General features: G+C 31.6%; 2 protein-coding genes across 2 annotated transcripts; one reads left to right on the top strand and one right to left on the bottom strand.

Annotated features, from left to right (window-relative positions):
• The first annotated feature begins 251 nt into the window (after window positions 1–251).
• LOC11439988 (exosome complex component RRP40) lies at window positions 252–1,381 on the top strand. Its single transcript, XM_039834906.1, has 5 exons — window positions 252–328; window positions 481–556; window positions 637–727; window positions 871–1,001; window positions 1,122–1,381. Exons 1-4 carry the CDS (start codon window positions 301–303, stop codon window positions 988–990), a joined length of 315 nt encoding a protein of 104 aa, XP_039690840.1. The 5' UTR covers window positions 252–300; the 3' UTR covers window positions 991–1,001; window positions 1,122–1,381.
• Window positions 1,382–7,152: 5,771 nt separating this feature from the next.
• LOC11439987 (ethylene-responsive transcription factor ERF061) lies at window positions 7,153–8,552 on the bottom strand. The gene has a single exon (XM_003610956.4). It carries the CDS (start codon window positions 8,415–8,417, stop codon window positions 7,455–7,457), a length of 963 nt encoding a protein of 320 aa, XP_003611004.1. The 5' UTR covers window positions 8,418–8,552; the 3' UTR covers window positions 7,153–7,454.
• Between the last annotated feature and the right edge of the window lie 16,772 nt (window positions 8,553–25,324).

Genomic DNA, 25,324 nt, shown 5'->3' with positions numbered 1-25,324 from the left:
GTTAAAATCTTTCATTGTATAATTTTTTACTAGGACTGTCAATCATATAAATAAGATTATGACAAGGATGATTGAGAAAATGCTATATCAATCAAGAAAAACAAAATGAAAAGAGTGCATTCAGAATGCAAAAATAATTCACATGTTTCTTTTTCCCTCTTTTGTTCTGTCATGCTAACTAACACTTGACCTGTCAATATCATGTTGCTGTCATATAATGTTCATGTTTCTTTTGTCTAATTCTTCACCTTGCAGGTAGGTGCTTTGCTTTATGTTCGGGTTGCTAAAGCAAACCCTGGAATGAATCCTGAGCTGTCATGCACTGATGGTTGGTGTCTTATTCTTTGACTTCATCTTTAAATTCCTTTTTTGTGGATACCTTTAAATCATGGTGCTTTTCTCCGGTTGATTTTATGTTTTTTTCCATTTTAATTTTGCAAACACAATTCTGTCTTTGATTTTGTTATGGTGTTTGTTTAGCCAGTGGGAAAGCTGGAGAGTTTGGTGCCCTAAAAGAAGGCTATATGTTTGAGTGTTCAACTGGTCTCTCAAGAATGTATGTAATTTAATTTTTTTCTTTCTGTTCATGTATACTTTCAACAGATCATGATATGAGAAATTGTATGTTATTTGTAGGGTTCTCAGCACACCCACATGTCCGGTACTTGATACTTTTGGGAAGAAACTCTCGTTCGAGATAGCAGTTGGCTTAAATGGACGTGTTTCGGTATGCAGACACCTTGTAGTTTCAGCGTGCCATATTTTATTTCTTGTCTCATTTGAAGCATTGGCCATTATTTATGACCTGGAGTTGGAAAATTTTCATTCTATTAATTTCAGTTTTCTGCTTGAAATTGTTGTTTCATCTAGGTCAATGCCTCATCTCCATCTACAACTATCATCATAGCTAATGCACTTATAAACTCAGAGGCATTGAGTGGTGTCCAACAGAAAATAATGGCCGAAAAACTGGTGGAGAGGGTCCAGTGATCAAGTTAGTTGTACGTGTATAACTTCGAATTGCAGTTCCTTGTGATTTTATTTGTAAATGCCATCTTATGCCATTTCCAATTCAAGAAATGCATATCTTATTGTCTTACCAAATACCAATGCGTCTGCAGGGCGATCGCCGATCACTGTCTATGAGACTACAACAACTAGCTAAGTGCACACATAATTTCAACACCTCTATGTTTGATGCAAGTTACATGGAATTTAGATAAAATGATGAGATGTTTTTTGTAACTAGGAGTACAAATTTCTGGTTATATCATTATCTCCAGAAGATAGTTGATAGGAAATCAGTCCTTATCTTTGTTATTTATGTTGTTCATTTATAGAAATACCGTACTTGCAATATTCGTCTAATTTATAAAGCTGATTGCACCAAATTCTGTTAGGGAAACTGTTCCAACTTGTTTTTATGATAAACTGGCTAGCCAGACACAGTATATGTGATTTTTTTTTTTTTTTTTTGACAATACAGTATATGTGAATTTGTGAAGTGAAGAAGCATCAACAATATTTATAGAGTTATGATACATAAACATCCTTAGGTGGCAATACACCCCTTGACACCCACACAAAAATCTGACATGTGGCCATATGGACCCCGCACAAGTACACTTTCTCTTTCTTCTTCTCTTCTCTCTTCCTAATATATGGGGTGTACAAGGGTGTATGCAATTAAAAGGTGTCTATGTAACATTTTCCTATTTATATTAGGTAGCACACTTTTTTTTTTTATCAAATGTGGTATTTTATACCGTATAATTAAATTTAACAGACCCGAAATTATCCTTATAGAGTATATGATTCATCCTTCCAAGTTTATTATCCTTTTCCATATAGACATTTTTAAGGGGCTGCTTTATTTATTTTTGAAATAATTTATTTTAATATCATATGTTTGAACCAAAACAAATCAACCTATTTTTCATTGATTTAATTTAAATCTCATAAGATAATTACAAAAATCGAATCAAAACAATTATTTTTAATTGTTGATGTTTTCTTTTTAAATCAAACCAAACCGAGACGAAGAGTATTTTTAATTTTTTTTGTTTGGTTTAAGCATTTTGAGGGTTGTTTGGTTTATATATGAAAAGTATTTTATTCCTAATTTTGAAGCTTGTGAAACACAATAGAAATAGAAAAGACCAAGTCACATAAAACATTGGTTTTTGGCTCCAATCACGTGGTCAGTTACCCCTTGTTTGATTCTATTTCTCCATCCATCTTTCCGTTCTTTGCTGCTCAACCTCCCAAATAGAACTCTTCTCTATTTAGTACTTCTCTATATCCACATTATAACTCACCACAACTCCTTATATATCAATTCAATTTCTAAATTCGTTACTTGATCAACAATTAATCACACCATGGCCAAAAACATTATAGCTTCCCCCAATATCATTGTAACATTTTTCCTTTTATTTTTATGTACATTTTCATCCTCTACCCGTACTTCCTTCGACTCATCCGAGATTAATAATGTCAATGTCGACGACATTGACCAAACCAACCATGATTCATCATTTCCTATGTCTGTTAAGAATCCTCTTGATCAAAACTCTATTTTCCTCCCTAGTGAGAATCTACCCGAACCTGATTCCAAACATGCAACTCTAGTCCAATATGATGAACCTATTGAAGAAACCATTGAATATCATGAACCAAAAATTGTTGCACCAACAAAAACAATAACAACAGCAGAATCATCAAAAGAATCTAAACCTCTTCCTTTAACAGTTTTCCGTTTTGGTCCCATTGACCGTACACGTATTCCTCGACGTCCATCTCAATTATCCCGTCGTCCCATCCACCACCGCTGCCACCATACTCATCAACATTACAAGCCATGGAACAATCGCCACCTCCCTCGCCGCCCTAACAACGTGGTAATCACGAAAATCAACAATGATGTTGAGGGTAGGGAGTTTGAAACGGTGGCGCGACGTTGGACTCCGGTTGATTGGATGAGATATGACAACAATATTAATGATCCAATAATGTTTTCACGTGAACGTAGCAAAGCAATGGAAAATAGTGAGTTACTGAAGAAGATTTATGAACGTTATAACCAACGCCGTCAAGAGCAAGCTGAAGCTAAGACTAAGGAAAATGGGTCAACGTTTGTTAAAAGGATCCGCAAGTTTTTGAACGGTGTCTAAATTTCATGTGACATATAGTGTTAGACAAGACAAGAGCATATATATACCGGTCTTGAAGCACTTCACTTTGATTTTGTATTTTTGTTTTGTTTTGTTGTTATAATCACGTAGTATGTTACATGCAATACGTGGTATAGTATAGATAATGAGCTATGTTATTTGTATATCTAAAATTGGATAACCAATGCAATAATTTTTAATTTTGTGAGGAGTACGGAAATCAAAATCATGCAAAATATCATTAAAAATAATAAATAAATTGTTGATTGTACAATTTGATTCTTCACATATCATTCCTCATAGATAATAGATCTGTGTATAATAAATAATGCATTTGATGTATAATTTAAACATGAATGCATGTATATGATTAATAACCTTGCAGATTTTAGGGTTGGATAAATATTTATGGGTGTCTACTCTCTGCGGACATTAATGTACATTGTATTATCTTGTTTTCCCTTTGCTGATAAATATTTATTTTTGAGAGATGTAGTTTAAATAGTTGCAGAACTACAATTAACGTCACCATTATTAATAATAATTTTCTTGTTTTCATAGTTTAAATAGTTCCTTTGGTGGCTAAAAGCTAATAATGTTGTTTTTGTTTTTGGTTCCCAATTGTGGTGGTCGAGTCCTCTTACCTGTTTGGGACTGACCTAATTTTGTTTGACTCTGTATATTTGTAAATACTTTGGATTTTCTTGGTACATCTTGTACTTGGAAGAGTTCGTAATTTGTTAATACAAGTTCCATTTTTGTTTGTTCAATTTTTTTTTTTTTATTGTTTTAGGAAATGCATGTCACTCATTTTGTGAGATGGAGATAATATATATTTTTTTTAATAACAAACTACTATTAAGTGCATTTATGTTTTTATAAAATATAAGTAGTGTATTATTAAATTTGACCTTGATGAAATTTTGTTTATGAGAATAAGAATCATTGAAAAATAAAATTTAATTAATCTAGAGTTGTTTTAGAAACAACATTTAAAATCATTGAAAAATAAAATTTAATTAATCTAGTGGTGTTTAGAAACAACTTCAAAGGATATAGTTAAAGTAATTAAATTTAAACATTTTTGAGACTTTTAAGTATAAACAAAAACAATTGTATATTTTTGTATATTTGTAGGACTGTCCTCGTGAGCTTAACTCAGTTAGTAAGGACAATACATAATATATGTAAGGTCCGAGGTTTAAGCACTGACCACTAAAAAAAAAGAATATTGTAGGATCCCTCATTATTGAAAAATGAAGAAATAAAACGTGAAGGGTTATGCTAACAAGTGCCCTTAGGGCATTAGTCAAAGATTCAAAAAGGAAACAATTGCTAAATTTTATGTTGAAGAAGTTACTTTTTAGTATTTCAATAAATCAAATACACAATTTTTAAGATAAAATTTCTACTTTTAGTTTTTAAATAAATATCTCAAGGACATTTGTTAGCATTTCTTTAATGAAAAGGCGAGTTGTATATTAGCAACCTATTTAATAGGCACATTGAATGCCGAAAAGAAACCTGGTCCTGGTGTTATCCCTTATTTGATCCAGTCACAAGGAAGATTGATGCCAATTGCCAACATTCAGTTGTTATATAATGAGCTTATTCCTTTCCAAGAAATATATAATGAGCTAAATTTTTTTTTGTTTGTGAATATACAATGAGCTTAAGGTGACTCAATATTTCACCCCAGTTAAATCCAGTTACAATTAATAGGCAGAAACTGTCCCACAATAACGATAAGATTTGACTATTTTAGAATGATTGAAAAAAAAAAAAAAAGATAGAAAATAACAAGTTTAGTAAATTCTTTAAAAAAAAAAAAAATTAGTAATTTTTGGTTTAGTTTTATTATCATAAATAGATTTGACTATTTTAGAATGATTGAAAAAAAATAAAAGATAGAGAATAACAAGTTTAGTAAATTCTTCAAAAAAAAACAATTTTAGTAAATTATTTTTATTAATTTTTGGTTTAGTTTTATTTCCATAAATATAAATGTAAAGTGAAAATACTAATAATTTGTGAGTGACTCACATATTATCGGTTAAAGTTCAACCGACAATGTTGATATTGTTAGTCTAAAAACATTCACCGAAGTTTGAAATTGGAACTTCGTCGTTGCACATATGAGTTTTATGTGGTATTTATCACTTACGACGATAAACTAAGTGATAATTAAAACTACACTAAAAAATGAAAGTGTAAATAATTTGTTAAGTGTCTTTATTAGATGCTTGAACATGACCAAATGTGTACTAACACTTAAGTTGTGTTTTTTCTTTCTTTAATTCCTTTTTCCTTTTAGAAGTGGAAATCAGACAGGTGCCTTCCCTTATTAAAGATAAGTAAATGTGCAAACAATTTTTTTCTTTCCATTCAATATGCATACAGTAAAGTGTCCTTGTTCTGGGCTGCATCTGTGTCCCAAATGATTCCAATCTATTTAAAGAATTTGATCCTACTACAATGTCAACCCTTTCACACGCAAGTTAGGGTATTCTTAAACCATAAGAGGGAGAGGGACTTCAGTAAGTGACAATTAGAGTAGTTGGCTAATTGTTTCCATAATTAATAGGAGGATGCAATGCAATAGAAGAGGATTGTTATGATTTGTGAAATTTGAGTGCACACAATTGTGGCTTTGTTGTAAAAAAGGGAAAGACTTGTAATAGAAATTTCTATCTTATTCTCAACATTGGGCAAAATTAATTGTTTTTTTTTTTTGCTTTTTTCTATCAATCTTCCATCTCAGTATCTTAGGTAGCTAACAATTATTCCAAACTATAGTATCTACTATTATATGGGAACAAATAGAGAATTTTGGGATTTTCTCAAAGAAAGAACATTATCAGAAGATGTTCATTCTATGAGAAGAGTGTTGACAGAATTATGCACATGTCATGAGAGTTGCTCTAGTAGAAAAATGATATATGAATGAGTAGGAATAGGTTAGACCGTTCGATATGTTCTATGAGTTAATCTATTTAACAAAAAAGTGGGACTAAAACTTTTAAAGGTTGAATTACTTAAAAATGTAAGATTTAGGCTAATAAAAAGACCTATTAGACCTTTTGATCTTGGTGATCTTTCTAATAGCAGGTCTATTAGCCTAATTGAGATTTTTAATGTTAAATAAGCTTTCAAGCTTAGTTAGAACTTAAAAAAACTATTATGTCATACCTTGAATGATAGTTTATGACAGGTAATAGATTCATACGGCCCGACGAGTCATCTATTTAAAAGAACCCTCCCTGCAGTGCGCCCCTCCTTGAATTATTCGGTCAAGCAATACTTTTTTTTGTAGAAAGAACCAAATGCAAACCTATGTTTAGTGGGACAGTGATTCAGTCTCTGATGGTTTGGAACAGGTGTCTATAGGTGCAAGATTCAGTCTTGCACCTAACATAATTTTTTCATTGACTTATCATAATTTTTTCATGGTGGATCACTGTGATCCAGTCTCTGATGGTTTGGAACAGGTGTCTATAGGTGCAAGATTGTCTTGCCTACACAACACAGTAGTAGTACAATTCATCTTAACAAATTGGTATCGTGTAGAGTTGACACACTGTATAGGGACCAGAGTATGACCTGGTGTTGTCTTTGTTCATCTTAACAAGTAAAAAGAACATCTTAACAAGTACCAAAACTTATTTCTAAAACACCCAAAGAAACAAAAGAAAAAAAATAATCTAAAACTTCATGTTGTGATGGTGATTGATTAAGTACTGTTTATTTTATACAAATTATTACTAAATAAGTCATAACGAATACTTCCACTGGCAACTAGAGTACCAAATTAATAGACTAAATTTATTACTAATTAGACCCAAACCAAAATTAAGATTGTACTATAAAAAATATAAGTATCTGCAGTTGTCAATTCCTTAAATTGATCTCATCATTCGAGAGCGATTAATTTCTTCAATTGTGCGCGAAGATACTTCGATTTATCAAAAAAAGATAAAAATTACTGCTCTCAATAGGTAAAATTTTATAACCAAGATAGATAGTATAACATTTTTTTCATCACAACAACTGCCATAGGAAAAATATCCTGAAGCTTTTGAGTAAAAAGACAAAGCCGAAATGACAGCCAAAACAATCCTACATTCAAAATGCTAAAGAACCCCCTCACTTACTAAATCTACACCTAAATAAAATACATAACACAATCACTTAGAAAAATAAAAACCATAGAATAAAAACTAATCTTCATTTACACTACCTAGATAATGCAAGGAAAACGTTATAATTTTGTTATTATTTTCCCTAAACAGCAAGAACTTCCCAAATCAATTCAGGATCAAAAGATGGCATTCTTGCTAAGGAGCAATCTTCAAACTCTGTTTCCTCTGTCACCATTGTCGAAACCGAATTCGGAGAATTCTCCCCTTTCCAAATTCCATCCTCAGAAACAGTTGGTGAAAACAATTCATTCACCCAATCATCACAAAAAACAAGTGGTGAAAGCGGTAACGAAGACGAAGAAGAAGAACAAGAAGATGAGTTAATAATCTTGTCTGAATTTTTATCACTCTTTGTATCATGATTATTACTACCTGAATTCTTCTTCATCTTCTTTGCAGCAATCTTTTTAGCTTTTTCCCTTTTCACTTTTTGACAAATAGCTTGAATTTTAGCATCAACAGAATTCTTCAAAGCATTCAATCTAGTAGAATCTCCAAAACCCAACTTAGTTGGATCTTTCAAATTTGGAAAATTTAAACGCGCGTATTCGCCTCGAAGCTTATAAGCTGCACGATCATAAGCATAAGCTGCAGCTTCAGCAGTTTCATAAGTTCCAAGCCAAACTCTCATTCTATTCTGAGGAAGTCTAATCTCAGCCACCCATTTTCCCCAGTGTCTCTGTCTCACTCCTCTGTATAGCTTCTTCTTACAAGGGTTCACCAAAGAAGTGAACGAACTTGAAATTGAAGTTGAATTTGTTGTGTATAATGAAGGGGTTAGTAGAGATTGATTTGAAAATGAAGAAGGAACGAATGAGCCGTTTAATCGGCTTTCTTCGTAGAATTTTTGTAAAATATCTCTCTGGCGAAGGTAAACAGAGGAACCTAAAGGTTCAAAATTTGAACAGCCCAAGAAGGTTGTGCTGTCTGTGGTGGTGTTTGTTGAAGGAATATCTGAGAAAATAGAGTCAAGTGTGTTTGTTGAACTTGATAATATGAGATTTGATAAACATGATCCAATATCTCTGTTTTGAATTCCATCCATGACTATGGTATTAGGAAGAAGGTTACTGAAAAAAAGTGGTGCCTTCTTTATGAGTTAGTGAAGGTTAGAAGAAGAAGAAGAAGTTGAGAGAGAAAGAGAAAATGTGTGAATGTATGGGTTGCAGCAAGTGATAGGATAGGTGGGGTGCATTTATAGTTAGCAACAAAGAAGAGCATAGTTGCTTATCAGACAACGAATCCCACTCCCTATTCACACGCACAACTGGGAAAACGTCTCGATTGTCTTTGTGGATTGACTTAAATGACTAAAGGGTCCTCGACCACGAGACGGTTAATATACTTAGGGGAAGAAGGTATATGTAAATACTATATTTTTTTGTAACTTGTTTAATTTGTTCGGTTAAACAACTTGATTAGCTTCTCACAATAAATCCTTGATTAAAACTAGAAAGAATATAAGTAGATGATATTATTAGTGAGAAAGAATTAATTTATTAAAATGAAAAAGGCAGCAAGAACCTTTTACTTTGTTTAGGGTTAAGATTTGACTTTTACGCGTAGGCCATAAAGGGTCGACGTCCTTGCAGTGGTACATCATGAAAAAAGGAAAAAGCTACTTTTAATATTTATTGTAGTGATATGGTACAACTGATGGGAAAGCGAGGAGTGGTGTTACGGATCATAACGTATCATGGAAAGTTTTTGTGTGTCCTCTTTTGTCGACGCGTCTTTTACTTGCTAACTTTGTCCTTTTTACTCTTCTTTTATTGTCAGAGAAAAAAATACACCAAAAAAGAATTTTGTCTTTTAAAAAGGACTAAAAACATGTGCAAACATAAGTTATCAAAATTGAGATTTTGCTTTATAATGAAAGGGATAATAAAATGGAATGTCGTAAAATCGTAATTAAGATATTTTAATTAATTACTTTTGTAGGATCGATAGAGGATAGTAAAATCGCAATCGAAATCAAAATATTTTACTCAATTGATTTAGTTAATTAATTCTTATGTATACACACTCACACATACATATACATACACAAAATTGCAACTTCACATATATATATATACACAAACATGAAAATTACAATTCGAGAAAAAAATAACTTCTAAATCATAAATACATTAAACTAAATTAATAAGTCATAATCATCATTCTTCAAATACATAGCAACCAAGTAATTAGTTCATAAAGTGACCCAAAATCCAAAAGACTAAGTTCATAAATATTCAGAAGTTCTAAAAAAAACTACCAAGTTCAAAATAAGTTTCTCATAGCTACTAGCTCCCTCTCTATTAGTTCCAGCCAAGTTTATTGACATCTGGAGGAACCACTCGACATGGCTGGACATCTCTACTAGTTCCATCCAAATCATGCTTCACTACGTAAGCACTTCTTGTAAATGGAAGCTTGCATAATTTACATGTCACCCTTCTTGATTCTGTATCAAGTGAAACAATGTATTGGCATATTAAATCAGTCTTATTTTCAGCTACGTTGAAGCCATTGGAAAAGGGTTATGTGAAAAACAGAGTTGAAGCCAACGACGGCAAACGACTTCGCCAGATGAGGGTCGAGTTAGGGTCACCATTTGGTTATGGTTTGTTTTGGTAAGGCTGGGTGAAAATGAGAAGCACGAGTTTCAATTTTATATAGGAAATCCGATTTTAATTTTAACCAGACCTAGTTCGCAAATGCCCAACCCAAATTAACATGTTCCAAAAATGCACATAATGGCCCAAAATCGTCCACTTTGCTATGATTTTAGGTTCTTGTGTGATTGTATTGCAATCTTACCATGATTTTGCACATTTTCGATTATACAATCGATTTTACGATTTTGAAAACTATGGGGTGGAGGAAATGCATAAGAGAGGCTCTTGAACAACGATTAAAGGCTTCTTCTATATGATGTAAGGTAACATTCATATTTTTTTGCCAAAAAGTTACGAATATCCACCGGTTTTTTCTACATAACCCCTTGATGATTGGGGGTAATGTAGGCCTCACCTATAGAGTTGTTTTTTCTTCTTACAATTAGTTACCATTTTCATCTCAAGAACATCAAACTTCTTCATATCCTTCATTCAACATGTGATCTCCATCTTCTTCGTTCTAGAATCGAATTTTACTTGTCATTAGAGGTAAATTACCCCAATTCATCAAGGGTAATATAAGTCTAACCACGCCAACCATAGGGTTGGCATCAAGTTATAATCATGGTAGTAGTGATATCTTTTGTAAAAGTTGCAAGGTATGGTTGTTTCTTGGATCAATCACACTTGTTACCCTGCAATTGCATGAAGTGTTGTTTACATTGATAACACAAAAACACTTTGAGATAACTTGAAAGAACATTTCACCAAGGGTGATTTTTTTTATTTTCTTTAAGAAATTCATTTCATTAAGCAAGGTGAAAGATCTCTTTCTGACTTTTATACTCCTTTTAAGTCACTATGGGATGCTTTAGAAGATTTACTGCTTATTGAAGCTTTTTCTTGCACCATCAAATGTTCTTGTGACTTCATTTCAAAGGTTAAGAAACTTTGTGAAGAAGAACATGTCATCTATTTTTATTTTTTTTTGAAGGGTTTAACTGATTCTTTTACTACTTCGAAGTCCCAAATCTTATTTATATGGAACCTTTACCATCTATTGGCAAAGTTTATTCTTTAGTTTTGCAACAAGAAAGTTAGGTTCATGGTGTTGCATAAGGTATCTCTAGGATTCTTTTCAACTCATGATTCTTCCAAGAATTATAATCTTCACAATGGTAAAAATTGTTATGGTCCGTGTGATGATGTTAATAGTTGCTGGAGTGGCTATGATAGAGGAAAAGAGTCGTCTCACATTAGATGAGGGAAATTCTGAACATGAGTTTATAAGTAGGTCAATCACAAACCTTATAACTTAGTTTTGCATGGTTGAGTTAAACTCAATCTAAATTCTAAAATCACATTAGAGTTTATTAAAAGATTCATTTGATCGCCTTCTATCATGTCGTCACTATTGCACCACTCGGGGTCACGCTCCATATGCTCGATTTTGGAGATGAATGTGTTAAGAATTTCACATTGAATGAGAGAGCGTTTGAAGATAAGTTTATAAGTGGAGGTAATACTCAACATTGAAGCTGATTCTATAAGGTTGAGTTAGAATTAGCTAAAGCTAACATTTCTTTGTTAAGAGCTAAAATTCCCAATACGCTAATATTGTAACTCTCAACAACGTCTTTTATTTTTTTTAATGATAAAGAGACGTATAGAAGAGAAAACGAAGTACATATGGTATTTTATTTCTAATCAATGTGTATTGTTTTTTATTATTTTGTACTTGAAGTTATCAGCCAAAACCCAAGGAAAAAGAAATTAACTAAAGCTCAATGCTACAATTAAGTTTATAACTAAATTCATGAGGTGATCGATAATTAAAATTATATTTAATTTTTCATTTTGTCATGCTCCCCTTTTATGTGATTAGAAACATTTCATTGGAGGATAAGCATTGATAAAGGATAAATATAAGCTTTTTGTGTTGACTTTCCAAGCTGCCAGCAATGACAACTATACGTGTCTATGCCAACTATCTTGAGATAGAAACATCTATATCATTCAATGTGATTGAGATACTTTTGAACTATTTGCTGTCTTAGACAATTAGAAGTGAGAATTGGTCAATATTCACAAAATATTTTCCCGCAAAAAGAAACAAATCCTATATTTGTGCAGTGATATATAGTGGCACTATGAAGAAAACCACATGGGGGAGCTAGGTATTTACACTAATGGTTGCCAACTATAAAGTAACTTTTCAATTACTCTTTGTACTTGATAGTTGATACAGTAATACATATTTGACTCTTTCAAAATTATATTTTTCAATTGTTAACCATTTTATCAAGAAGAAGTATATTTTACATGCAAGGGCAAAAAGTGTTTTTTTTTTTTTTCTTTTCAAAAATATATATTTGAAGTGCAGGTATAGGGGGTGAGAAAAATAAGCTCTCAAATCATACTATTAAGTTAATTACTATATCATATAGATGCCAGTATGGGAGCACATGCCGAATACCAAACCCTATTTCTCTTCATAGAGTACTTACTGTAAAGGTTTGAATTTTGAATGTTTAGGCGTGGAGCCTGTTTTATTTTATATTTTTCAAAAATTTAGGGGTAGAGCTTATAGACGTGAGACTGAAATTCAGAGTTGTATGTAGGGCATTAGACAGTTTTCCCCTTACTTTGAATGAATTAAAGCCATACATAATTTTAATGATTATTTTATACATAAGTCAACGCATAGGAGTGGCAAAAATAGAGTTTACAAGTTTTTTTTATTAACACCGGTATTTTGAACACATAAATGTGACAAATACTTGACACGAGGGTACTTTCGATATTTCAACTTTAAAAGTGGGGGTAGAAGTGTACAAACCTTTGCCTTCTTCTCTCTCTCTATCCTTACTGTTCTTTCACCCTCTGTCTCCTCCCATTGTTGTCGCTAACCATCATTGCAATTTGTCTCGTCGTCACCAACAACCTTGATTGTCGTTGATGTATCTTGAGTTTGATAGATATACAAGGAGAGTAAGGGTGAGGAGGAGGAGAGAGTGGGTCGATAGTGAGGCGGTCATATCCAAGACGGAGGAGGGAGCAGTGGAGCAAGGGGATGAAAAAATAGGGGACACAAAGCAGAGGGAGAGAGACGAGGATAATGGGTTTGGGTTGAGGCCGACGAAGATGGGGGTAGCAGAGAGTGTGTTGGTGCAGAAGGGGGGAGAGGAGGGAATGAAGAAAAAAAATCGTATAAACACAGTGGTGTCATATTTTTGTTCAAAAGTCTAAGTGCAAATAACATAATTGTTTTGTTCGTAAGGTTTTTTTTTTTTTTTTTTTGTGAAAATGACTTTAGATAGGTATTTTTGAATTGTTGGTCGTGGAGACTCAGGTCATGGTTATCCATGATTCGAATCATGTTAAGAAAATTAGTATGTTTGTTCTTCTTCCTTTATCTTTGTTTATGATTGTGGATTTTTTATACATATATGTTACCAGATTTAATATTGGTTGATTATTGTTGCTTGGACCATTTGATTGTTGTTTATCATTATTATTTACAACAAATTTTGTTTTTGTTGGTTTAAACAAGAAGTTCGAATCCACAACAAGTGGGGGAATGAGTAAATTTATTATAGTGAGCATTGTGTCTACCAAATGGGACATCGAGAAATTATCCAATGACAATGATATCGAGTTATAGACAGTGAAGATATAAGCAATTTTAATTCAACAAAAATGTTTATAAGTTTTGAATGATGAGGCGTTGATGGCGACAATCTAACACAATCATAAAATATCGAGATGAGTGATAAGGCAACGACTGCCACTATCTTGTGCCTCAGAGATAAGGTGTTTAGGAAGGGCCCATAGGAAAAGACCACAACAACTATGTCGACCATATTAAATTCTTTGTATATGAACAAATAATTGGCTCATATACAACTCCTAAAACAACAACTCTGTTTATTTAGGATGCTGGAGTCAAAGAACATTGTGGAGCAAATGAAGAATTTAATAAAACCATAGATGATTTCATGAACATTAAAGTGAACCTTGAGGATAAGGATACAACTTTACTCTTATTATGTGCATTACCTACATATTTGGATCACTTTAAGGATACTATGTTTTATGGAAAGGAATACATTATCACCATGGATGAGGTCCAATTGACTCATAAGATGAAAATGAGATATCCAATGTCAAAACTCTAAGGTGGAGAGTTTTGTAGAAGACTTGGGTGTGTCTAGAGGAAGGGATAAGAGTACACGAGATTGGGCTACATCAAAATCAACTAGCAGTGACAAGTTGAAGTGCTTTTATTTTGTTAGAAGACTAATCACTTTAAGAAGAATTATCCTGAAGTAGGGGCAATGATGATTTCATGGAAGTTGCATTTCATTCAAAGGATGATTATGACAATGCGGGTGCATTAGTGGTACCAAGTTGGGAACTTGGGGAGAATTGAGTCATGGAATCGAGATGCTCCTTTCACGTGTGCTCAAGGAAGGAATACTTGAGACACTAAACCTAGAAGAAAGTGTGATAGTTCATCTTGGAAATGGAAAGGCTTGTAAAGTTCAAGGTATGGGCTTGGTTCGCTTATGATGTATAACAATTGTGAATTCCTATTGCAAGATGTGAGGTGTGTTCTTGAACTTAGGTGGAATTTATTATCAATATGCATATGTTTGATGAGTTAGGCTATAACACTAGTATTGATAATGGAAATTTCGCATGATGCAAATATAATAGGTAGAGGTACTGTGTGTGGATTATATATGTTAGATGATTCTATTATTATCGGTAATGCATTAATATCTAATCAAAACTCACATGGTAATCTTGAGATATGAGACTTTAGTTGGACTAGCTGAACATGGTTTTCCAGGTGATGAAGCTAAATTGGAAATGTTGGAAACTAACATCAGTCTTGAGAGACAGTACTAAGAATACTCAACATCAATCCAAACGGACGTTAAACATTCAATGTTAGCCTGCAGGAGTGGATGGACTAGAGGGGCCTTTAGAGGCCATGGTTCCCCCCACTTATTCAATAATTTATTCAAAAAACAATTAGTTGGGTTCCCCCAACTAACTAATTATATTAAAAAAAAACTAAATTGTAAACTTCTTTACTATGTTGCTACGTTAATCGGTTTTATACTTTATATCATTTTAAATTATCTCATATTTTGTAAAAATATTGATGTGGTCCTCTCCATAACACATTGTAAATGAAATGAATCATAGTGATATAGCTTTGTAAAATAAAAAACATTTTTAAACCCCAAAAAAAAAAATAGAGCAAATTAAGACCTAAAATAAAAATAGGGATACAAATATAATGTAGTCCTTGATGTATTATCCCTTATATTCTCTTGTGAAAAAAATCTCATGTCTTTCCACTCATACCTAAGTTTTTGTATTTAGTCAATTCTCTCTTCTTCTTCTTTTTTTGTTAACCCACCAGTTCTTGGGGTAATGAGACCATTGTGATCCGGGGCTCGACCGGGAGGAAGGTAAAGTCAAAGCTACATAAATAATATAGGGTTACATATGTTTTCAGTCTCTACAAAATCATGAGTCCTAGTTCATTCGGCAAAAAATGTCGAAATTGTTAGATCAGACGTCATTAATGAGGTTTGAACCCCGACACCTCTGCTTATGTGTATAAGTTTATATTGACTTTGTCATTTCGTCTATCTTACAAATAAATAAAATAGTTATAATTTTCTTTGACAAACAAAAAAACTAGTTTCTTCACCAAAAAAAAAAAACAAAAAAACTAGTTTAATGTTCTTATATAACTTTTTTATATAAACAATTATTTTTTTTAACCAAAATATGTTCCTTATATTCGGTCTCCTTAGCTTTAAGTTTCTGGCTCTGCCCTGTTCATTTTACTGACATGGGTGTTTAGTTGAACTAGTTGAACATGGTTTGCCAGATAATAAAACAAAATTCGAAATGTTGAAAACTAACATCAACCTTGAGAGGTGGTACCAAGAATAGTCAACATCGGTCTTGAGAGACGATAAACACTCATTGTCGGCTTGAAAAGGCGGTGGTAATAGCTCTCGGTTCAAATAACTTTAAAAACTCTTTTTTTTCCACCTTAATTTTTTAGTCCATTCTTCTCTCCATATACCAAAGAAACCAAACCTAGACTAGAAGAGAAGAGGTTAGGTCACAATTATCCACCGCAATCAAATCATGAAAAGAGTGATATATAATTGAACGGAGAGGAGGAGTTTAGAGATTATTGTCTTCAAATGTACCATGATATTATGAAGAAGTTAGTGACTAAAACAAGAATGAATGAATAGTTCCTTTACCCATGAAAGTGGGGATAATAGTCATCAATCAATCAGTATGGTATATTAAATGGAAAAAGATAGGTAGACACCCTTTTTCATACACTTCTTATGTACACCCCCAAGTATTAGGGGTATTTGAGTAATTTTACATCATATCATCACCCTTTTTCATCTCTTCTTTCAATGTTTTTGCCACGTGTCACAAATATGTGTGGGTGTAAAAGGGTGTATGTCACCTAAGGTGGTTCATGTATAAAAGCTCATATTAAATACATAAAGGTAGATGTGAAAAGGTATGGGAAAATGGTAGGCCTTTTTTTCTGAAATGTGGAGGACATTACTCGTGTCTTGAAAACAACCCTTCCTCACTCAAGTCTCAGTATTTCCAAGGCTCAAAAGCTTTCTCTTTATTTTCCTTTTCTGTAAACCCATGTGACCCACTCTACCTAATAACACCAAGAGATGAGAATTAGATACATGCACTGTTTACACACTCAGTCAACGGGGTATCCTAATCCTTCTAAGATTTTTTTATGTAAACATATACGTATTATTTTAACTGATATAGAATTTCCGTACACGAGTGGTAGTGCTTATATATAGTTATAGCATTAGGTTTCACAACTTAATTTTGTATGAAGTCGTTAGTTTGAAGCACGGATACAGACGCTGATACAGATACGATACGGACACTGACACGCTAATAATTTAAGAAAATTATATAATTTAATGTAATTTTATGCATCGGTGTCGTGTCCGTGTCGGATAAGACATATATTCAACACCGAAACACGTCTAATCCGAACAACGCATGTGCTTCATAGCTAGTCCGTTATTTTCTAACTAAATTGGGTCTGTTTGGGAAACCCAAAAAAAGAGCTTTTAGCTTTTAGCTTATAGCTTATAAGCTCGTTTGACAAAAAAAACTCTGTTTGGTAACACTTTTTCACCATGAGCTTATAGCTTATTTCACGAGCTTATAAGCTATTTTTCAGAAGCTATTCCAAGTAGCGTTTGAGCTTATAGCTTATAGCTTCTCACTTTTTCTTTCAATTTTACCCTTATTATTTCATTTAAATTGTATTTTTATCCATTATAATTTTTATAATAAGCTACGTAATAAAGACTATTATCCCTTTATTCCAATTTTTGTATATATATCAGCTGGCCTTTTTTTTAAAAAAAATAAATAAATATATACCTTCGTTTTTTTTTACGGAACAAAATACTATTATTCTATTAGTGTTGCTTTTTATTTTTTATTTTTTGAGGTAAGTGTTATTTTCTTTATTCTCTGTTATTAGTATTACTCTATTAGTGCTACCTTTTTTTTGTTTTTGAGGTAAATGTTATTTTCTTTATAAAGTAGAAACACTTAAATGATAATAAATATAAGATAAAATTTTAGTGAATAAAATTTAATTTAATTTATAATACATAGGATATATTAAATTAATAAATTTAAAGTATTTTTTTAAAGAAAAATTAGTTTACAAAATTACAAATACTTAAATTAATGATACAATTTTTATTATGAATTAAGAATACCCTTTATGTCATTTTACATTTATCAGCTAGTTGAACCGCTATTTTTACCAAACATTTCAGTTAACTTATCAGTTAAAAGCTATCAGCTAACTTATCAGGTAAAAGTTATCAGCTAACTTATCAGCTATCCGCTATTTTTATCAAACAGAGCCTATGTCTTATACTTATACCTTAGTAACAAAAATGGAATTATTGACATGGAGTACTCCACGAGAGAAGGACAATTATGTAAAAGTGTGAATAGGTGGAGAAGAAGGGTACATACATAGCAATAATTGAGAGCAAATAAAGTGATAACGCGTGTAGTATCTCTAGAACGTGGTTATAATAATGATGATTCTGAAAAAGGTGTATTTTGGCAGTATATGATAATTACGAACAATATCTTAATGGAGTAATAAATGAATAAATGCCAGATGGCTTATACGGCGGATAGTAAATCGCGGCGGGTCACTACCCTTTATATCCCCACATCTAGGATGTTAGGCTCTCCACCTTTGACGCGTGTCACCTTATCTTTAGCCTACCTTAGAAAAAAAGCTCAATTTCTTGTGAACATTTCACTTTTCCTTATGGGGCTGATAATTTTTTTACTCATGGGCCGGTATTTAAAAAGAAGATACAATTAGATTGGATTTTTGCATAAAAAAGTGTTCAAAAGTTACGACCTAATCAATTAAGGGGAGCGATTCAAAGGATCTATTGAGTAACCATTTGTAACCTATATTCTTTGACTTTGTTTTGATCTGATTAGATTAAGCTAATGTTTAGTTTAGCGTTAAAATTGGCATTCTCGCGTCCTAATGCCCTTTTGACCGCAATTTTGTGAAGTTAAGAAGTCAAGCTTTTCCAAAAACACACGGCAGCGTCAAGTTAGCTGCTATGCCAAACACACACTAAGAAAGTTGGTTGGACCGGTAAACATCCTCCAGTTATAGCAAAAATAAGGGTGTCACATGCAACCATTCCAACATGTATGGGTAGAAAGTGGTGTGCATTTTTGTGTCGTGATTGACATGCATATATGCATTGAGGAGATAGGAGGAGTAATGACGAACCACTACATGCGGTAATTTTCTGATAGGTCTGAGTCGTTAGCTATTATGACCATCGATGGATAAAAAGATGTTATGATAAGGGCATTTCTTGTGCTGGGTTGAATTGTTGTTGGTTACACCAGCACGGGAAACTTTTTTGTTTTTTACACAAATTATTCTTCTCATTTGAACGAAGTAAAGGCATGAGATAAAAGCATATTGACTAGTCAATGTCAGGTCCTAATCTTTGACTGGAGAGGACACCAAAGGCCTCTGCCCTTCCTAGCTATTCAAGGGATGGGGGACAGAGGTTTTGGTTTTTTCATGTTGTCAAAGAGTTGAACAATCAAAATAGATGGCGATTGTCTGATCGAATTGATCAGGTCTCTCATGATATCTTTTATTAACAATTAAATAAGTGGTTGTATTCAAGTGGCTAATAAACATTTGTTTAGCGAACTAGATCAAAAATACTCGAGTTTGATCTATGATTGAAGCACTCATCGATCGAACAACTTGGCATCTTTTTCCTAAAAACCGAAAGGTATAGACCAAAAGTCTTTCATTATCATTTTTTTTTTTACAATCTTAATCAAAACTTCCACACCTATATATCTTCATTAATAAGTGAAACAATAATCAAAATACAATTTTTTTTGAAAGAATCAAAATACAACTTTTTTTGACTCAATCAAAATGCAATCTAACACAATCTTTATTAAATAATTTATTGAATTAAAAAACGAATACTCTAGAAAGACAATAATTTATTAAATAAAATAACCTTATCAATTATTAAGAGATCAATTATTTTTTAATAAAATAATATAATTATTGATAGATTTGATACTGTTTTCAATTGAAGGAGTGATTGTCTCATGAGAACAGAAATGAAAGGTGCATCAATCATCATCGTCCTATTTAGTTGGGGAAAGGAATTTCAAAATGTTGGTGCCGATAGAAGAGTGAAAGCATGGCACGTCGAAATTGAAGGATAAGAAAAAGAAATGGCGTTGTAATGATAAGGGACCTTAGAAAAAGATTAAAAAATAATATAAGAGACGTGAGTGAGCCCCTCACATGGACATTAATTGGATAGATAGGACCCATTTTATAAGACATTTGGGGACAGAGTAGGTGACTTGGTCACAAGCTTTCGACCACAAAAACTTCTGTTGTTGCCACTCTGCTTGATGGGTATTACGTTAGCAAATACATCACTGTTTCAATTATACATGATACATACATGCATGCCTTTCAAAAATCTGTATAACATTGATTTCGTCTCTCAATATTTTGAAATATTTTTCTAAGATTATACACCTACAAAATTTCCATGAGACTGATCTGTGTATATCTGTATTGATTATGTTTGCTGGAATCACATTGTACTACGTTTGTTTTGAGGAAATTCCCATTTTATATTTTCAATATAATCAAGGTGTCACAATTATTTTGTCAAATCCAACTTAATTTTGATGTTTACTAATTAGAGTCTCACATCGGGTAACTAAAAGTGCATGATGTGATACTTAAGTTATGAGGTTCTCTCATTTAATGAATTAGTCTTTTAGGTTGAGTACTCCTCATAAGCTTAAGTTCTAACAATACCTTTTTTTATTATAAAATGTTTAGATGAATTTAATCGAGAGATTCATGAGAATCATAACATAACTTAATTGCAAATTATCTATCAACAAAGTCTTCGGCTGATTGTGGAAGTTGAACTCATTTTTTGGTCAAATAATTTATTGGTTAAAAATTCAACTCTTAAAATGAATAAATGAAGTGTCCAAATTCAAACTTTGATAGCTATTTATATAATGTAATGTCCTGCTAACGGAGATAAACTCAAGGACAAACTCGTTGTTTTTTTACCAACTAAACCGGTATCGGTCGGCATTTCATATACTTTCATGGTTTACTATAATTGAATAGAGTTAATGCAGCTTTATTTTTCCTTCTTTTTGATATGACTCATTACCCAAACCTTAACAAAATAAGAAAACACAGTGTACAATACATGCATTACTATATATTTACGTTGCATTTCACATATTGCTTATTTCTATAAATGTTTAAGTTGAAGGCGTATGCCGTAACATTTGCAAATCAAAATCATCACTTAAGCACACAAATGTACCATTGTTTAATTATTTCAATAATAATAATAAATTGATTATTTTTTCTAAATTTTTCATTTGTGTGTCAAAATAAATTTAAACCCGTCTTTATGATCCAGAAGAATTCCTCATATTTAAAATTAAAACAATTTTAGTTCAACATCCATCTGGTTTGCTTAAACACTATACATTATCACTACAAAAAAAAACTATACATTACGTATACATTTCACATTTTCATTTGAATTCTGATTTGAATGAATACACATATAAATAAGTTTTACATTGTCGGTATAAATTGATGCGTATAAATTATTTAAATATGACATGATATTGTAAAGATCACATCTAAAGATCAACCAAAATCAAATCGTTAACCTTCATATACCACTTTGTTCCTTAACACTCACCCGAACCACGAAGTCATCTTTATACCTTCACTTTGAAAACCACCAAGTAATGACAAATCAACCAAAATTGCATTGTTATCCCTAACTTAAAATTCTCTAATACCTAGTTTGAAATACTACATACTCCCTCGTCTCACAATTATTGTCTCTTTAACATTTTTTCTTTATCTCTAAATAATTGTCATTTTACAATACCAATGTAGCATTTATTATTATTTTTTTCTACTATTATACCCTTATTTATTGAATTTCATCCAACTTAACTACTCCACTAAAATTAATAAGAGTTTTTTAATAAATGCTACTAATTTTACCATTGAAATCAACACAATTATTCATTTTCTTAATAATCGTGCACAAACCTTAAACGACTAGTAAAATTTCATCGTACTTGCTTGATCGCTGACTAAAATCGCATTTAATTTGGTACGTTAGGAAGTAGGGCAAAAACTAAGACTCTTTCAAGATAGCCGATATAATATGTGGGATTAATTAAGTTGACCATGCAAACCATAATGGCTTAATTCTAATCTATTCTCTCAACTAAATACTATAATTTGACTCATTCCTTTGAAACAGAAAATTTAACGATAGTAACATATATCGTCAAAGTTGATATATAACTAACGTGTGGCCCTTGGCGGTTTGACCTATGTCTCACGAGGTTCATCATGAGCTGTGTTTCTACACTTTGGTCTCCTTACCGAATTTCTTTAACATTTTTTCTCAGATGCTATGTTTCTAAATTTAGTCCAAAGTCGGTTTGACAATTTGGGTTGTTTAATTATTCTCATTCTTTCTGTTCATATAACTTATGAATATTATTGCTATCAAATGATCATTTTAATTTGATGAGGTCTAGGCTTACCCCTTAAACAACAATGAACATGACTGGTTCATTTTTATTAGTTGTTTGGTAAATTACTCACAATTTATAATGAGATAACCTAGAAAAAAACCTTTTTATTTTTATCCTATTTATGATTTTGTAAATAACAGAAAATGCTACTATGAAATAATTTTTCAGAAGTATTTATTTTCATTATTTGATGTATAAATTTTGAAAATAAAAATAGAGTATAAAACTCTTAATTTATGTTTGGTATAATTTTAACTTCCGGTTATTATAAAATTATCACATTATTTGTTTTTAATTGTAATTTTTTCATATAAAGATGTTTTCTCTGAACTAATGTAATAAAGGCCAAACTACTCAAGAAATATTTTACCTCGATTTTAAATTTCACAGAGTTCCTTTATATTTATCTCGTGTCAAATTAGTAATTATGGCTTGTCAAATTAGTTCTTTATGTTTAGAACATCAAATGTTGGATCAAACTTCAATTTTTATCTATGTTCTGGTTTTTTTAGGGGTTTTATCTAAGCAATGAAAAATAGTCACAAAAATAAATTTATAAGTGACATCTACAAACTAATTTTAATTTTTACTTCACTTACAAAATTACTCATGTGGTTAAATTTCGTTGGTTAATGGATAAATTATCTATAATTCTTCAAATGCAACCTAAAAAAACCTTGTAACTATATATCCATACCAATTAAATCTATTTAGGAATTATCAAAAGTCTCTATACTAATGTAAAATTTCAAATTATTGATTCCTCTTAATTGTATTATGTGTCTTATTTGAAATATTTAATTACCTTCAATTATTTATTAATTTATAAGATCAATACATCATTCATTATTTTCACCCTTTTCTACCACCATCACGACAACACCAAGTCACAAAACTCCATTAATCCAACCGAGTTAATCAAGTCGTTGTTGTGTGACTCGCCCTCACTTTTTCTTTCTCAAATTTGTTGAAGATGAAAGAGGTTTATATTTTGTTTCTTTTATCCTTTGTTTCTTTTGTTCATTTGTTTCAGATATATGCAGAGTGGAAAGTGAAGGGAATTTTCGGGCTAGAGGATGGCATCGATGAATTTGTACGAGAACCGAGTGAAGAAGGACCAAAAATATGGAGATCAATTTTATTTTTTTTTTTAAAATAGAGAAATCAAGTGTACTTTTGAGCCTATTTTTAATTTTGAGAATACTTTCTAATTGAGAAACAATGATGCCATACCATAAATGACGGTTAGATCTAGAAAATAGTTAGACTCTCACTTCATAACAAACATATATTTGAATTCCAATTACAAATGTTATAAATATTTAATATTTGACATGTCTCAAATTGAATTACTTTCCGTAAAAAAGTTATATAAAAAATCAATAATAAATATACTTTGAAACATTCATTTTTTTTTTTTTAAACATAATGCACGTAAGCATAAGAATAATGATTTGATGGATATCAAATCAACTTTCATTGTTGTCTACTTTTTTTTTTTATCAAGTAGTCAAACATCTTTATGAAAAAATAAATATATAATCTTTCTAGTGGTTAGAGGCAAATCACCTTAATTTTGCGTTTAATACATGGTGGTTTAACTCTCTTTATAGTTAGAATATAACTATCTAGTCTTCTTTTGTGTTTCTTTTCTTCTAAAGAGCCTACTTTTTAAGTTTTATTTATTTTTTTTATTTCGTGCACCGTTAGATCTATTTTTTTATTTCGTGCACCGTTAGATCTTTGATGTGATTGTTTATTTTTCTTCTTAACATTCCTTGCGCGGGTTCGATTAAAAAGTTCAATTAACATATTTTATTTTAGCTTCTTTAAAAATATAATTTTTGTCAAATTTTATACGGTGTTTTGTGCAGTAATAATTATATTTATTTTTTCTTTCAATGAAATGCAATTCAAATTGAAATCATAAATTATTATTTGAGTATAGAATTAAATAATCATTGCTGGAGATATACTAACAACCACAGAAGAATTTATTTGTATATCAAAATTTGGATTTTGCGTTGAAAGATTTTATAAATTATTAACTAATTTAATATTATATGTTGTGACCTTATTGCATCCCCATATGGGGGCAAGCTGACTTTTTAGTATGAACAAGTCATATTGGCCAACGCCGACGTCACGTGGGTTGTTACTTGTTCTTGTGAACGATTACTTCCTAACTGCAGTTTCCGCAAAGATAATATGTTCGTTTTTTAAGGGAAAAAAAAAATATTTTTTTTAGAGCAAAACAAGATAATATGTTGTTTATAAAAATTATCATTTAAAAGCTTTAAATATTATTTCAGAATTTAGTGGTGGAGTCGGAAATTTTATAGAATTTGGTCAAAAAAATTATCACAAATTCACATGTGCATAATATAGATATATATATATATATATAGTCAAAAACCAAAATAAATTAGGTTCGTCATTTTTTCAACAAAAGTATAATTTGAAATAAGAGAGATGAAATATAACCTACCAATAGCGTGCTAAATAAAATTAGGAGGTAAATGCCCTTCCTAGAACCTCTTTGCGATGAATGTTCAAATAATATCAACATCATCAAATGACTTAAATATCTTCCGCTCAGTGTAATGTATCATAAGTCATAAAACCACATTCTATTCTAGTCTTGAAGGTTCTATTCTGGTCTTGAAAGTTAACTCCATTGAACAATGGAGTTGATTGTTAACTCCATTGTTAACAATCTCAATAACATCTTGAAACCTAAAGATTAACTTCATCTGTTTCACCAGTCTGTCCAAATTCTTACTGGTAAGTGCGCAACAATATTTTTATTGGAATTCATGATTGATCTTCTTGTTGGATCAAAGTAATGTTAGGCTCTGAATACCAATTGTTAGGGGAAACAATTGATTCTAGGGTTTATGATTTTATGTGCTTGAAGATTAAGAAACAGTTTAGGAAGAATGATTAAGAGATTATGAAAGAATAAACAAGTGAATGCATTAGCTATTATTCAATGAGGAATCATAATTTATACACAAATGTTCCTCTTATGATTTGCACACCCAAGTAACAGCTATAGATGTAACAGACTTAGCTAAAAACAAAAAAA

This window comes from Medicago truncatula, chromosome 5 (assembly GCF_003473485.1).
Source record: "Medicago truncatula cultivar Jemalong A17 chromosome 5, MtrunA17r5.0-ANR, whole genome shotgun sequence".
Taxonomy (NCBI): Eukaryota; Viridiplantae; Streptophyta; class Magnoliopsida; order Fabales; family Fabaceae; genus Medicago; species Medicago truncatula.
This window is presented reverse-complemented; position numbering and strand designations above follow the sequence as displayed.

Bases quoted from the DNA above. Each gene is read 5' to 3' on its own strand.
- LOC11439988 (XM_039834906.1), top strand. From the start codon at position 301: ATGAATCCTGAGCTGTCATGCACTGATG. The intron at 329-480 runs GTTGGTGTCTTA...GTGTTTGTTTAG, and splicing joins TGAGCTGTCATGCACTGATG to CCAGTGGGAAAGCTGGAGAG. The intron at 728-870 runs GTATGCAGACAC...TGTTTCATCTAG, and splicing joins GCTTAAATGGACGTGTTTCG to GTCAATGCCTCATCTCCATC.
- LOC11439987 (XM_003610956.4), bottom strand. From the start codon at position 8,417: ATGGATGGAATTCAAAACAGAGATATTGGATCATGTTTATCAAATCTC.